General features: G+C 34.7%; 1 protein-coding gene across 1 annotated transcript in view; it reads left to right on the top strand.

The window, feature by feature from the left end:
- CTNNA3 (catenin alpha 3) overlaps window positions 1-16,703 on the top strand; it is a 1,620,658-nt gene that overhangs the window by 44,194 nt on the left and 1,559,761 nt on the right. Inside the window, exon 2 of the mRNA XM_090278091.1 lies at window positions 10,052-10,155. Within this exon, the coding sequence (XP_090134217.1) occupies window positions 10,057-10,155 (99 nt within the window). The 5' untranslated portion in view covers window positions 10,052-10,056. The remainder of the gene's footprint in view (window positions 1-10,051; window positions 10,156-16,703) is intronic.

The raw sequence follows: 16,703 nt of genomic DNA, 5'->3' as shown, positions 1-16,703 counted from the left end.
ATTAATCCCTTATCAGATATGTTTTAGAAATATTTTTCCCATTCCATAGATTGTCTTTTTTTTTTCTTAATCCTCACTGAAGGATTTTAGAGAGAGAGGAAGAAAGGTGGGGAAGAGAGAGAGAGAGAGAGAAAGAGAGAGAGAGATCAATTTGTTGCCTCCTCATATGTGCTCAGACTGGCGATCAAACCCAAAACATTTTGGTGTACAGTACAATGCTCCAACCACCTGAGCCACAATGGCCAGTGCTGACTATTTCTTTTCTTGTGCAGAAGCTTTTTGGTTTGATGTAGTTCCATTTGTTTATTTTTTAGTTTATTGCTTATGCTTAGGGTCATATCCAAAAAATTATTACCAAGACCAATGTCAAGGAGCTTTATTCCTAGGAGTTTCATGGTTCCAGGTTTTGCATTTAACTCTTTAATCCATTTCAAGTTAATTTCTGTTAGTGGTGTAAGATAGGGGTCTAGTTTCATTTATTACCCCGTAGTAAAAAGGGTAGAGAAATACACAATACATGAAGTGAATACACACACTCACATGGAAACTCATAGACTTAAAAAAAATAATAGTAACAGATCATTTGGATGGGGGTGGGGGAAAAGAAGAAAAGAAAAGTGATATTGTTGCCGAGCATTAATAAGAATTTTCCTGTTACGAATTAAAAAATTATTATAATAACATAGTGAGGTGGTACATTTTCACAATTTTAACAAGTCTTTTCTTAAAAGTGGAACAACTGATGACTTTTAATAGTAATACCCATGAGAACTACATGTCTTGGAAGAATGAGGAAACAATGAAAGAAACAAATCTGATCAATAAGGAAGAATTTGGTGATATATGTAATGCTAGAAAGTTTGGGCAGGCCTGTCCTTAAGTAGTGAGCAGAGTGAGGGTACAAATGTAGGTCTGCATAACATATACCTACATATGTAGATGTTACAAATCAAGCTAACAAGCTACTAAAATAGGTTCTATCCTCCCGTTTTCCTACCTTGAAAACTGTGTCATCAAAATGATGTGAAAGGCAAGATCTGGATTTAGGATTCTTGAATTCTTGATGTTTCTTATTAGAATGAGGTAGTGGAGGATGCTCAGCCCTGCTCCTAATGTGTTGTCTGCCCTCTTCTCTTCCCAATTCTGACTGTTTTGCATTTGGGAGGCCTTGAGCACATGCAAACAGACAGCCAAGCCTGTACATCCAAGCTCCATTCATACTCAGCAAACAGCAGCCTCTTGGCTACCTCTCATGTATAGGGATGGGCACATTGAGTTATTCACTCTTAGAATGATGGATTCCAGGAAAAGGCTGACATAGATAGACACAGGAGTGGGCTTGGGCTACTGAATACCCTGAGAGATTCAGGAAGGGTAGGTATGGGCTCTGGGGGGCATATCTCTTTAGCTCCATGGAGTATTCCAAAGCCTCTGGACACTACCGGTTTTGGAGAATGTGACTATTTTATTGTAGAGGTAACAATGGCCAGTAAGACAATATTAGACATAGTGACCCATATATCCATATATCTTAGGCTTTAAGAGAAGGAAATTTCAGATTAACAGCAAGTATGACATAAGAGGAATGGGATAAGTTAAAAATGAAGAAAACAGATGCACAGTCACAGGAACTGAGCTTTATTACTTTTTAAAAAAAAGACTTTATTAATTTTTAGAGCGAGGGGACATGAAGGATAAATAGAGGAATGGAAACATCAATGTTTGGTTGCCTCTCACACACCTCCAACTGGGGACCTGGCCTGCAAGCCAGGCATGTGCCCTGATTTGGTATTGAACCGGTGACTCTTTGGTTCACAGGCTGGCACTCAATATACTGACCACAGTAGCCAGGGTTACTACTTTTCCTTTCACCAGAATAAGAGTAGCTGATGTATTTAAGTATTCCATAAATAATCATAAAACAACATCAATGACCCCAAACCCCAGTATCTGTGTAGGGAGCACAAATTTGAAAAGCACATGTATCAAAGATGGGAAGAGTGACACATGACTGAAGGCAAATAAAAGGAAATAGCAGAAACTAGGAAAAATAATGTCAGAAAAGCTTTAACACTTCTTAGTTGCTAGTGTTAGAAGGACATGCTGAAGGAAAGAGAAAGGGGTTTCCTAATCTATAACCTGAGAGAAAGAGAAATAAAAAGAATAAGGAAGGGATGGGTCCTCTGCTCAAGTCAGATGATGAGGCTAACAGATGGCAGATAATGCATGTAATCTCTGTTGTCAAATTGGTGAGGGTGGAACAAACATTGATACAAAGGAATGAATTAAGTGGAAAAAGCAGATATATTACAATTAGTATTAAAATATAAATACATATATACTGGTATTATATGTAATACCTCTGGAACTATATGAGAAAGTAACCTGCTATATCTCTGGGAGAGAAATCAGTTGACCAGAGGACAAGGATGGGAGAGAGACTTGTTTTCACTATATATTGGGATGAACCTTGTATTACTTGATAAAATTTCTTAATTAATTAAAAACAACTGAAACTCTAGATAATAAAAACAAAGGGGATAGCCCATTCTCTTTAAGTTAGTTCAAGTATTTATGCCCTGAAGAAGTATGTCCCTGAATTCTAAAATGATTTGCAGATGTGTTCACAGAACCTCTCCTGGGAGTCACTGAGAAATGACAGACCTGCCAGAAAGTGGCCTCTAAAATTAGACTGGACATCTAGGCACCAAAATGTAAGAAAAAAAAAAGATTAAAATATAAATAAATGGCAGTAATTGCTACCAGTCAGTATGCATTATCCAGGAACAAGTTATGCCAAACTAGATTTAAAAAAAAAATTTAATTCTTAAGTAGGAATGTGTAGAAAGGGTATCTCTAGTTCACTAAAGCATTTAAAATATTTCCCATGATGGTTTTGGGACAACATTTTTAAAAAAGATTTTATTTATTTTATTTTTAGAGAAAGGGGAAGGGAGGGAGCAAGGGGGCTGGGGAAGAAACATCGATCAGTTGCCTCTCTCATGCCCTCAACTGAGGATCTGGCCTGCAGTTCAGGCATGTGTCCTGACTGGGAATTGAACCAGTGACCTTTTGGATGGCAGACTGGCAGTCAATCCATTGAGCCACACCAGCCAGGGATGGACAAAATCTTAAAAAGTAGATTTATTTCATATGAAAGTGATTAGTAACTGATTGAAAATCATATCTGAAGTGTTTATTAATTGATCAATATGAATATGGAAGGAGGTTTCTAGTGAAATCAAAATGGGATAAATGCATGTATTCAATGACTTAACTGCGAACTACAGAATTCATCCTGAACAAATGAATGGACAAAGAGAAAACTAGGAGGTGGTACTATGTTGGGTTCTCTAAAACCAATTTTTGACTGGCTGAAATGAAAGTCCAGATTCTACAAGATGAAATGTTGGGAGGACAAAATAAAATTTTGCATTTAGTGGAAAATAAAAATTAATTGGCCAGATATAGTATGGGGAGACTTGATTTTGCAGTAATCCTTGAAAAAAAAGACCTGAACAGTTCAGTTGAAAAGTTAGTACAAAGTTAGATTAATTAGGTAACTATGATGACTATATCATGGAATTTAATAATCCTATAGGAGAATCAGCTGTCATCTTACAAACTGTTACAAAAATTTAATTTTTAAGAAATTAAATATGTGGTGTTAGAGACTTTTCATAGGAACCACGTTATAGATGGTTAGGTTTCTAAGCCATCACATGAGAATATGTCCATTTATGTAGAGCAATTAGTTTTACAGAGAAACCTGAGCTCTGTAATTTGCAGACAGGAGGTCGTGTGTTAGTGTAGGGAGATGAAAAAGTTTTCTCTTTAATGGTTGTTAGAAAATGTCACATCAAAGCCAATTTTGGAAATGGCTGAACTTTTCCACTGACCTCTCTGAGCATGTCTCTAATCTAATATCCCTCTTTTTTCCTGCCAGGATACAACTAAAATATAGTATGGTGTATGCTATAATAGGGACACACATGGGATGTAGGATGGAGAACTATGAGCTAGTTTATATTACTGTATGAATGAATGGGTGGCCCTCCATGACCTCTCAGAGTTAACTGCATTAAAAAAAGAAGTGCTCGTTTAAGTGAATTTATAATTGATACAGGTTTTATTTCAAGCAGGGAATAAAGTACAATAGAATGAAGAAAATTCAGGCATTGTGGACAAAGATAGCTTGGGGAGAAGGGAAGGATCCACATGAGTGCATTTGCCCAGCTTTAAGGACTATCCCTGGAGGCTTCTATTACTGCTGCCAAAATGTTTGTTTTCTTCCCTTTGATTCTGAAAACTGGGACTTGAAACTGGTCTGTCTGTCTCCAAACTTATAAGTTTCCCACTTTATAAGGCCACCTCTATTGGATAGAAGTTCAAAGGTGGCAGATTTCAACTGTATATAGGGAAGAACTTTATAAAAGTAATCATTTGCATCTAATGGTATAGTGAGTATCTCATCATTTCTATTCATCTACGTTCAGTACATTGTTGAAATGAAGGATATTGTGGAAGGTATTCTTGAATTGTTTGGATGGTACTCCCTTACTCTTCAGATTTTATAGATTGTGAGTTGTAAATGCCTTGGAGTGTAATAACCACAAGTTAGTAGGATTTTTGTTTTGGATCCACATTGTGGTAACTGCTACAAGAGGTTGGTAGTAATTTGTTAGACTTTGACCTTGCTTTGACTTCACTTGCAAAATTCTGCAGTTTTCTGCCTATTATTGCCCTGAGCACCAATGAATCAGGATTACTAAATAGAACAGATCCAAAAGACCCAGAAGATTTAAAAAAAATAAGAAACAGCATTATTCAAAGAATAATAATTATATGTAGTCAAGGTTATTTAAGAACTTGTTGGTTTATTTTATATTTTTTGACATGGAAAAATAAACTCAACAACTTTATTTACTTAATGTGTATTAAAGACAGAATCACACAGTTAAGAGATAATTTGGCCAAATTAGGTCTGTCTTTTATCTCTCGGCTGAAAAACACTCTTTGAGCAGGATTACATATGATGTGGATAATTTTTACTCTCTTAATTTTTAAATTTTCCTTGCCTCTAATTTTGGTGCTCAATGTAGCTTTGAAAACCGATTGTGAATTTTGCACTGAAAGGACATGTTTTTAAAGGCTGTAGAAGTTCACTTAGGCCTTATTTTAATTCATAACAGTGTCCTCTACTTCTTGTCCCTGAGATGAAAGAACAAAGCAATATCAGCAACCTTGTCTTGATTTATAGTTACGATAGTACCTGTCATGAGAGGGGTAACAAGTAAACCCTTCTGTGAGTACACATTTAATAGAACCCTAATGATTATAGAATTGAAGGACATTTTTTATTGTATAGATTGGCTCTGGGCTATGCAGAAAGGTCACCATGGGAATATCCGATCTTTCAATTTAGATTTGCCTGTGTTAGAGGAAATCAAAGTGGTAGCTGGAATGATTGGAAAAAACAAAAAGAAAAAGAAAAATTAACCAAAACAAAACATTTCAGTCCTACAAATGCACTTAAAAGAAACCATTTGGCAATAGTTTTGGGAGCTTTTCTTGGAGCGTATCTCCTACATTTCAGATGAATATATGAGAAAAGAAATCATGTTTCTACTTCAGAAAGGAAGTGAAACCAATGAAAAGGAGAGAAGAGCAAGATAGGAAAGAGCTAAACCATAGGAATTTGTGTCTTTATATATCAATATATCATAAGGTAATAGTAATTTATACTTTCATTTGAAAATATATTCAAATAATATTCAGATATTATTTTTTCACTTAATAAACTTGAATAATAATTTTTTCAAGGCAAAAATGGCTTTAAAAAATTAAAAAATTAAAAAAGTAAAGAAATTTGGTTTCTTTCAGTAAAACTATCTAGAAATGTGTTACATTTCACAAAGTATACTCTATCTTTGCACTCACCAATGCTTTGAGTTTAAACCCTCAACATTTACAGTTTTTAGTGGATGAGTAAATAATAAATTATAGCTACTGAAAACATGGATAGAGTAGTCCTAGGACACTCAACGCATAAATTGTCTTTTCTCCCCCCTCACTTCAAATTGTTTATTATAATTTCTTAAGTTGACTAGAAAATATTTTGATACTATACACAAAATAATTAGTATGCATTAGTGTTTTTAGTAGTAGAGGCAACTTTGGAGTATGTAATTGTGCTTAAATGATTTTATAAATTATTTTGTGATAAGTGTTTCCTTTGAGACTTTCAGAATAATTCTTTTTGTTTTTAATTATTTAAATATGTTTTATTGATTATGTTATTACAGTTGTCCCAATTTTCCCCCTTTTGTCCTCCTCTGCTTGGTAGCCCCATTGCCTCCATCATTTCCTCCCCCAACCTTCGTTCATGTCCATGGGTCATGCATATAAGTCTTTGGCTTCTCCATTTTCTATACTATTCTTAACATCCCGCTATTTATTCTGTACCTACCAATTAGTACTTCTGAATCCCTGCACATTTTTCCCCATTTGTCCCCTTCCCCTCCCAACTGATAACTCTGCAAATGATCTTCATGTCTATGATTCTGTTCTGCTTGTTTGCTTTGTTTTTAAGATTCAGTTGTTTATACTTGTAAATTTATTGTCTTTTTAACATTCATAGTTTTGACTTTCTTTTTCTTACATGAGTCCCTTTAACATTTCATAAAATAATGGCTTGGTGATGATGAACTCTTTTAGCTTTACCTTGTCTGGGAAGCACTTTATCTGCCCTTACATTCTAAATGAAAGCTTTGCTGGATAGAGTAATCTAGGTTGTAGCTCCTTGCTCTTCATTGCTTTGAATACTTCTTGCCTGCAAAGTTTCTTTTGAGAAATCAGCTGACATTCTTATGGGAATTCCTTTGTAGGTAACTCTCTTCTTTTTTCTTCCTGCTTTTAAGATTCTCTCTTTATCTCTCACCTTTGCCATTTTAATTATGGTGTGTCTTGGTGTGGTCCTCTTTGGGTCTATCTTGCTTGGAACTTTCTGTGCTTCCTGAACTTGTATGTCTATTTCCTTCACCAAATTAGGGAAGTTTTACTTTATTATTTTTTTCAAGTAGATTTCCAATTTCTTACTCTTTCTCTTCTCCTGCTGGCACCCTATGATTCAAATGTTGGTACGTTTGAAATTGTCTCAGAGGCTTCTTAGTCTATCCTTGTGTTTTTGAATTCTTTTCTTCTTGCTGTTCTGATTGAATGTTTTTTTTTCCTTCCATTTGCTCCAAATCATTGGTTTGATTCTTGGCTTCATCCATTCCACTGTTGATTCCCTGTAAATTTTTCTTTATTTCACTTAGTGTAACCTTAATTTCTGCCTGGGTTTTTTTTAATGCTGTTGAAGTACCCTAGAGCATCCTAATAACCAGGGTTTTGAACTCTGCATCTGATAGATTGGTTATCTTCATTTTGTTTAGTTCTCTTTCTGGAGTTTGGTTTTGTTTTTTCATTTGGGCCTTATTTCTTTGTCTCCTCATTTTGACAGCTTCCCTGTATTTGTTTCTATGTATTAGGTTCAGCTTCTTTGACTCTCTGTCTTAGTAGTTTGTCCTATTGTAGAAAAGTGCGCCTGTAAATTAGATGGGGCAAAGCCTTAGGTAATCACCAGGGCAGGGCAACCCTTGTGAACCAGGTTGATGGAGTCTCAGATATGATGTCCCTGCTCTGTGTCTCTGTATGAAGGAGGGCTCAGAAAAGGGACAATGGTTATTGCCTGGCCTCTTGGGTTTTGTTGAGGAGGAGGCTGTCCCTCAGCACTTGCCCTAATGTCTGACACTTCCACTTCTCCTTGTATGTCACTGGTGCCCTTCCAGCAGCTGCCACAGTGCTGGAGCCCAGAGGGAGTGAGTCTGAAAAGTCCTAAGTCAGTTTTGGGTCCTTTAAGAGGAGACTCCTGAGAACCCCACAAGTTTTCTGTCTTCCTAACCTCCACTGGTTTTTACAGCCAGAAGTCATGGGGAACTATCTTTCTGGAACACTGAGCTGGGTGGTCTGGTGTGGGGCTGGGATTCCTTGCTCCTTTGGTATCACTCCTGATTTTTATCCACCACATGTGGGTGTGTGACCACCCTTTCTATGTCTCTGCATCTCTGTCCCTCCTACCTATCTGGATGAATGTGACTTCTTTAATTCCTTGGTTGTCAGACTTCTGTGCAGCTCAATTTCATGATGATTTCTGGGTGATAGTTGTTTTATAGTTTAGTGTAATACTTTCTGTGGTTGTGCAATGAGATGAGCCATGTTTACCTATGCCTCCATCTTGACTGGAAGTCCTATCAATTCTCTCTGTTTTTAATATCAATCTTTGCTAAATACACATGAAGGAATTATATGTATTATGAGTATATTTGATTATAATCATATTTGAAATACACTGTTTTGATAATGTACATATTTCTATGTTAAGTCACTGGGGACAGCCTTTTGGCAGATTTCCATTATTCTCAAGAATACTTCAAATATCCATTTTTATAATAAGAGAATTGTGGAGTGTAGTTAAATAGTATAACATCTGAAGAGCAGTAAGGCTTCTAGACACTACAGTATTTGCCTGTGTTTTTGTAAAAACAAATTATGTTATTAAGAATTAGAGTATGTAAAGATAAGAATCCATGAGGATCATTTTTTAGTTTTAAGATGTTTTTTTGTGTGTGTATCTGCTGTGTATCAGGTGTACAGTATGGAAGAAACTTGGTGAAGCACTGAGCTTTCACTTACACAGACAGATCATAATTATCTTTGAATGTACACAATAACACACTTATGGATACCGGAAAAAGATCCAGTAGCATGGGAGAGGTTGAAGAGCAAGGAGATGCTGATTTTATGGAATTAGGCCCGTGAAGGTTGAAAAAAGCTATGAAGAGACTCTAAGGGGAAGGAGTTGGGAGGAGGCAAGGGTATCAGAAATACAACAATCTTCTTTCCTAGAATCAGTGAGACTGAGAAGAATGTTGAAGGGATTGATTCTGGAGAAGAGAGACATCATGAAAATGAGTGCTCATTCATTCATTGCCTCATTCATCCATCCATCCATCCATTCATTCATCTATACATCCATTATCTAAACATTCATGGAGCCAATCAACAAATTAAAGAGGAAATAATTATTCACACTTGTATCTATAATAATAAGTAGAGAAACTAAGAGATAATTAATATTTTCTATTTCATTTTTGATTTAGTGTTTATGGTATCATAAGGAATATCAGGATATTTTCCAGGGGAAGATTCTTAGGTTCTCTTAGCCTGCAAATATAGGAAACTATAGAAGAAAATAGGTAATAGCAAAGTGGGATGATTTTTGTATTGATAATAATATATATTTCTGTGGAGTATAAATTCATTTATTTTTATTTTTGAGAATTTGTTACCTTTATTTTAAATATAATTTACTTAATTGTAAGTTTACATCATTTTAAAAGTTAAATTTATTATCAATATCTTCTTAGAGGCTACTTCTTTTTAAAAAATAATAACTATGCCAATTTATATTACTTTCTTTTCTGTGCAGAAATGTGAACTGCCTCCAACTTTCTTCTACAATCAAAATCCTCCAATAAAAATACCCAAAATGAATAGAGATATATCACATGTCTTACAAAGTCCTACCTGGGCCCTCATCTGAGTCAACATTAACAAGAACAGGAAAAAAATGGGCTCTGGCTGTCTCAGTGCTATGATTTCGTGGAGTCAAAGGACTTTAAGACATATCTCACCAACTAGGCCATTTTTTTTGTCACTTAAGAATTGTGATTAAATGTAAACCCACCTGGGCTGAGTTATTATTTTAGTCATGAATATGCTAGTGTAGATTAATTTGTTAGAAGACCTAAGCTCAGAAAGAATGACCTTAAAGAATACTTGGAAAATATCTCATTTCTCTATTGGTGGACTTGGCAACTTGGTCCTTGGAGGGCTATAGCTGATATTAGGAAGACATCCTGAAGTCTCATGTACTCTATGATTTTAATTAGTGCCTTCCTTTAGAATGTATTTTTTATTAATAAATGTGTTCTGTTTTTGTGCACAGACAACATGTCAGCTGGAACACCAATCACACTGAATATTGATCCCCAGGATCTGCAGGTCCAAACATTCACTGTAGAGAAGCTACTGGAACCTCTCATAATCCAGGTATTAATAGCATGGAAATTATTGTAATATGTGCAGTAACTGCAGAAAAACTAAAAAATATGCAACTCAAGGAAAGATTTGATTTTTATAGAATGAATATGTCATCTAAAATTGTCCTTTAAAGTTTTGTTAAAATTTAAAAAGATATATATTTAGTAATAATAATAACAAAATTTTGAAAGTCCCCACAATTTTCTTTTAAAAGTAACAGCATTAATAATATGTATATGTTGTTTTCAAAGTACTGTATATAAAATTATTCTGTTTGATAGTCATAAACACTGTTTAAGGCAAGCAGCATGGTTATAACCATCCTTATGTAGATGAGGAAACTGAGCATAGAGAATTTTGGTGACTTGACCTAAGGTACATAGTGGCTCATTTGTCAAGTAGGAAATTATTTTTTAAATACCAAAATATATGAGAAAATCAGCTATTTAAGGAATTCTGTGATAAAGTCTTTTATAAAATGAACAATTATTTGATAATATGTTTAATGATTCTCTGACTTATTATATAAGTGCATACTTCATTTATTGGCTTTTTTAAAGCAGAGCTTGAAGAAACTTTTACTATGGTATAGATTTAGTTTATTTGTCCTTAACCCAAAATTTATGAGAGAACTTCCCTTTAAGCTTACATTACATCATACCTTCTAAGGGACAAATTGTCCCCTTTTCTAAGACCATGAAGCATTTGAGGTTTCTTGGTGAGAAGTGACACTGACTTTACTTCTGATAATTTAAAAATGTTCTGTTTATTTTCTTTGTGTGTGGAGGCGTTGTGGGGAGGGGAGTAGCTACATGTGCATGTTTTACTTAGCACAAATAGATATCTGTAACTAGAAGGACAATTCAAAACATATGCCTCACTGACGATAGCTTAATCATGAACTTTGGCAGTCTTAACAGCACTAACATCTGATATGAAATTGATAACAGATGACTATAGGGACTGCATTAAAGACCCTATCTTAGCCACTCACTGAATGGTTGCATGTTAAAAAGAAACAGAAAATCTTATTTATTTTTTCTGATAATGTTGGCTGAAAAAATTGAAAAAGAAAAACAAAGCAAAACAAAAACAAAGAGAGTAAAAATCCACTTATGATTTTACCATCAAGAGATAAAACATTAATGTTCTGATAAATTTACTTATAGTGCAGTAAAATTATGGGTGATTTTTATTATATCTTCTTAGTACTTTATAATATTAAAGAGTATATATATGTATCTTATACATAAAGAATATATGTAAACAAGGCATATAATAATGTACATGTATATTTTATCTCACTCTTTCATTTAAAATAATATTTTGGTAGTTTCCAATTTTTCTGTAAGTAGCAGTTAATAAAGTTGCTGTTTAATTATACATCATATGGTTGCATCATAATTTTTTAAAGTAGCCTCTCATTTTTGGACATTTAGGTCATTTCTCTTTTTTTGCTATTATAAAAAATGTTGTGGTAAACATTTTTGTATATTTTTGTCATTAGCTTGAATTGTTTCCATAGGATTAGTTACTATATGTGACAGTAAGTGGCCAAGATATGAGAATTCTTATGCCTTTTCACACATATCACCAAGTTTTTTTGGGGAAAGTTTTATGTGAGTTCTCATAAGACACTTAAGATTTTGTTCTGAAGCCACTGCTGGATGTGGGTAAATAGCCTTCATTTTGGAGATGGCTGGTAGGGGCAAGTACATTAATGCCATTGCATAACCCTCACTTGCTCCATAACAGTGGAACATTAGAGTTGGCCACTTAATACCCACTAATAACAAAGTCTGCTGACGTATTGCTTATGAATACAGGAAGTATCATTAGGAGAAACTACTTTTTTTGTTCTAACTAAAACCAATTGTTGTTTTGCTTTAGTCAAGTACATTGATATAGCAGTCAACAGAGAGTATTCTAAACAAATTCACACTGAAGGGCATGCTGTTCACAATTTATATGTATTTTCTGGTGCATCTAAAAAGTATTATAATAATCTATAAACATTTATTGAGTCCACTTAGAAAATTAAAAGGGTGAGAATGACCTGAATTAATTTTATTTGATTGGAAAGAAATTTAGTTTTTAAAAAGTGTGATTATGCTAATTTTAGAGGGCTTTTAAAACTATTTATTTATTTTTTTATTAAAATTTCTTTTTTATTTTATGTGGTGTCCAGATTAAGGCTTTTCATGATCTGCAAGTAGGTGAGCCAGGGAAAGGGAAATTAATACTTAATATATGCCAGATAGTTCTTAGTTACAAGTAAGTGTAATTTCTAATTTTATCTTCCTTAAGATTATTCAGTGTTTTTGAAAATGTTTATTAATTTTATAAAGATAGGTTCCATTTTACCAGTGTTCCAGTTAGCAAAGTTTCTAGATCTTAGCAATATTCAAATCAAATTAAGTAAAAATGTTAATAATTTATAGAATATTTACTATGCACAGAAACTATCTCATAAAGGAGAATTATGCTATAATAAAATTATTTGGACACTCTTGATTTTCATTACAATGGGATTCTTCTTACTAAAAACTGGTGCATTTTAAAGTCAAAGAATTATTAACTTAAAATAACTGACTTTTGGATTTGATACATAACCTTCTTGTATCTATCACTTTGAAAATGTACCACCTATCAATACAAGTAAAAAATACCATTAGATTAAAGGAGTTTTTATGTAGAATAGCATTATATTAAATATCTCATCACATTTCTTTTCAAAGAGTGTCTAATTTGAAATAGTTACATGGTTTACTTTAAGTATGTAATGTTGCTTTGGCTGGGTAGCTCAGCTGATTAGAGCATCATCCTTATACACCAAGGCTGCAGGTTCATTTCATCCCCTGTCAGGGCACATACAAGAAGCAACCAATGAATGCATAAATAAGCAGAACAACAAATCAGTGTCTCTCTCTCTCTCCCTCCCTCCCTCTGCTCTTCCCCCCCTCTCTCTAAAATCAATAAATAAAATTTAAAAATACTTTAAGTATGTAATATAGTCTCTGATTATATTTATTCCAAAAGAAGTTCATGGTCTTTAACTTTATAGTGCCACCAGAAAAAGTTATCAATTTAATAATCCCATTAAAAAATTCTAACCTTTCTTCATTATTTATCTTCATTTTATATTCCTTTGCTTTCAAGGTACCACAGATATTACTTACCACCTGTGTGTATAACTCTAGGCCAAAATTATATTTTAATTTTTGGAGTAATTGGTCATAGATACTATTATGTCACTCTGACTTCTAAATTCATTAATTTATAAATCTTTATTCTGCTCTTTTTATAGTTACCAGAGCCTTCCCTACCAAACCTGCTTTATCTTTAATCTATTTTTTTCTCTTGGGCACAGGTAAATCACTAGGCCATTCTGCAGGAATGTTCAGCCTGGGATATATTTCAATCATTCTCTTTCATTTTCTCTCTGTGATAACTTACACAGTTGCACCCCTCTGTAATAAATTCCTCCAATGGATCAGAAATATTTTTTCTCAGCAATTACATTTTTATGATTGCAACTGTAGACATCTGCACTTTATCACTCTCAAGATCCAAGTTCAGCAATGCAGTGTAGAAAGTCTATTTATGCAGAATTGCAATGAAAAGAATTTACATCTCTGTGTTGCATACTCTCTGAAGGAGATATAAACATCTAGATTGTGCTACAAGTCATTACATAATAGAAATATCTATAATCTTATTTACTGCAAAATATAATTTGCTATGTGTCAGATTCATGTTGAATGTAAACTAAAAGAATTTACTCAAAATCCTATAAGGTAAAAACAATAACAAACTCCTTTATAATGTTATCTCCTATAAAGATTTTATTTTGGCAATAGTTCAAATGTAATATTTTCTAATGTAAATATATACCATGATTTCAAGAGATAAATACAGTTAGATCAATACTAATAAACAATATTCCTCTGTCTCTTACCTCTAACTCTTATAGTTTCTGCTTAGTACAGGGACTCAGGGAGCCAGGCTAACATAGACGTCATCTGAACATTTACTTGCACTGTTTTTGTAACAAGGTTAAGAGAACATGATGAATCATACAAGGGCCACTAAAATGTTCACCCAGGTGTGACATATGTCAAAGCAAGTAATGTCATCAATGTGGATGCTTGGTGTGTGATTCTGCCCTGTGCCCAGGAGAATGTGTATATTTGTGAGCAGCCCCAATAACTGTTACCTTTCCATTGCCTTCTTTTTAGGGGTTTCATTTTTGCTGAGTCTTTATTTGCAGTCGAGTCACCTTTCCACCCTGGTCACAGCTGACTTTATTAGAACAGGCATCTGACTTACTGATGCTCAGTTACAGGTTGGCAAGAAGCCTGTGAGGCAATCTGGCATGAGACCTTTGCCTCTGGGTGATACTGGTGAATTGGTCCTCTCACCATCCTCTTTGGGAAACTGACTACATACTGAGAGTTAAGCAGTTAGTACCTAGGGTTAGACAGTTTTATCATGTGCAAAGATAAAAGATGCACAGAAAGAAGTAGAGATATGGGGAAGAGTTCTAGTGAAACAGTTTTCAAATTCAAGTCCACAATTTCTGTTGTTGAGGAACAATAAGATTACCAACTCACCGATGTTTTAATGGATTATTCCAATCTCCAAACCACATTTTAACCTCAGAATTATACTCTAGCCTCTGCAGGGTGCCTTAAGCACTGGCCATACAGGCCAGATGCTTGTCTTTCTTATGTAGTCTGCATCCCAGGCTTCCTACCTCCTCATCAGTGGCTGAAAGTTCAAAAGAAGTTCTGTTAGTAATTACGCTCATTACTTATGTTAGAATGGAGGTCTTCCTGCAAAGCCTCTCTTCTGCTCTTCTCCTTATCTCCAAATTTTGGGGTATCTGAGGTATGACCTACCTGTGCTCCCAAACCAGTCTATCTGCCATGTGTTTTCCATTTTACCTGGCTTCATCTTGATGGTGCACAGTAACTGCTAGTGATGCCCATTATGAGGCTGAAAATGGGCATGTCAAGGTAGCCATGCCACAAGTTCCCCCAAAGCTGTGAATTCTCAAGGTGGTGAAATGGCACTGGGCTCCTATAGAAGATAAAATGCCTCTCTTCCCACCTGTGCTTCATTCTGTCAGATGAGCCCCAATAAAGCAATGCTTGCATGTAGAGTTACACAAAATTTCTTATAAAACTCTCTCTTTCATCCTCTTGGCTAATCACTCCCCCTACTTGTTAGAGTCAAATCCCGTCCACGTGGCTGAATGGTGAATAAGTTAATCCTTACTCCTCCAAGCACCATGGTTTTTTTTCCTCCCTGACCCCTATGCAGAACCTCTGTGCCATAGCCCACTCTCACCAGAGTTTCTTTGTCTTCTCCTCCAGCAAGGGTGGAAAAAAGCAATCATGCATATCAATTTATGCAAATAGATGCCTAGATGCCCAAAGGGTTCATTTTCCACTGTTCTACAGACAGATTTGATTGACTTAAGGTAGCAGAAGAGGACATGCTTTGGCTTCTTAGCCTCCTAAAAAATAATTTCCTTTTTTTTTTTTTTCAATAAAGAATTCAAGTTTCATTTGTTTGTGCTTTTTCCCCTGTCATTTCTATAGGTCATTTTGAATGCCATTTACTTATGTTTCCTTGGTCTTATCTCCAAGCTTCTTTCTGGTAGCCTTGCTGACTAATCTATTACTAGAACTTATATCAGAATTAATCTCGAAAGTTCCAAGGAAATCTCAAAGTCAAGTCTATAGTCATATATAGTGTTCTTATAGATTATAAACAAATTTTGACTATAACCTTAACAAGTAACCTTAAAAGTTAGTAAACTAAATGTCTTTTAAACATTTATAGGCTCAACACTTAAGTATAATGATGTTATTTTTTTTGATAGAATGAAGAAATAAACTTAATTCTACCTCAATAATGTTTTAAACCTTAAGGTGATTCACTATAGTTGGGTTGATTCTAATAAAGTGAATTCTTCTATTTCTGCATTTCTTTATGCCAGAAAACTGCTCCCATGGAAAATTTGTTAGGCTTTATTATTCTTTGAGAAACAAATAGTTGAGAAAAAGAAAGCCACTCAAATTATCAAAAAACCAGTAGTTAATGGACTCAGATAGCGTGAGTGAAGCTGGAGTATGTCTGTCTGAGCAAACAAGGGATGCCCTCCCTCTCCATTAGAGCATAACCTGGTACCTTGGAGATCAGCTATGGCCAGATGTCTGTCTCTGCACATCTTCACTCCTTCTCAGCTTGCTTCCTAGACCTTTTATTCTGTCAGAATGATTTTATTTCTACTCATTTCAATGTTGCTGCCCTGTTGTCTGGGTTCTCTGTCCATCCTCAAATCACTCCATTTCTGTTAATAGTTTATCTTTCAATCCAGGCTCATCTTTTCCCCATGAATTCAGAATAATCCCACAAATATCTACTTCTAGCTTAGCTGTGTATTAAGATATTTATCTTAGAAACTGATTCCATAGAGAGTCAGGTGGTATAGATTGATAAGTCCAGATCCCCTTGCCCTTTTAGTGGAAAATTGCTAGATCGAAGGG

Source organism: Furipterus horrens, unplaced genomic scaffold (genome assembly GCF_987537825.1).
Source record: "Furipterus horrens unplaced genomic scaffold, mFurHor1.1.pri manual_scaffold_5, whole genome shotgun sequence".
Taxonomy (NCBI): domain Eukaryota; kingdom Metazoa; phylum Chordata; class Mammalia; order Chiroptera; family Furipteridae; genus Furipterus; species Furipterus horrens.
This window is presented reverse-complemented; position numbering and strand designations above follow the sequence as displayed.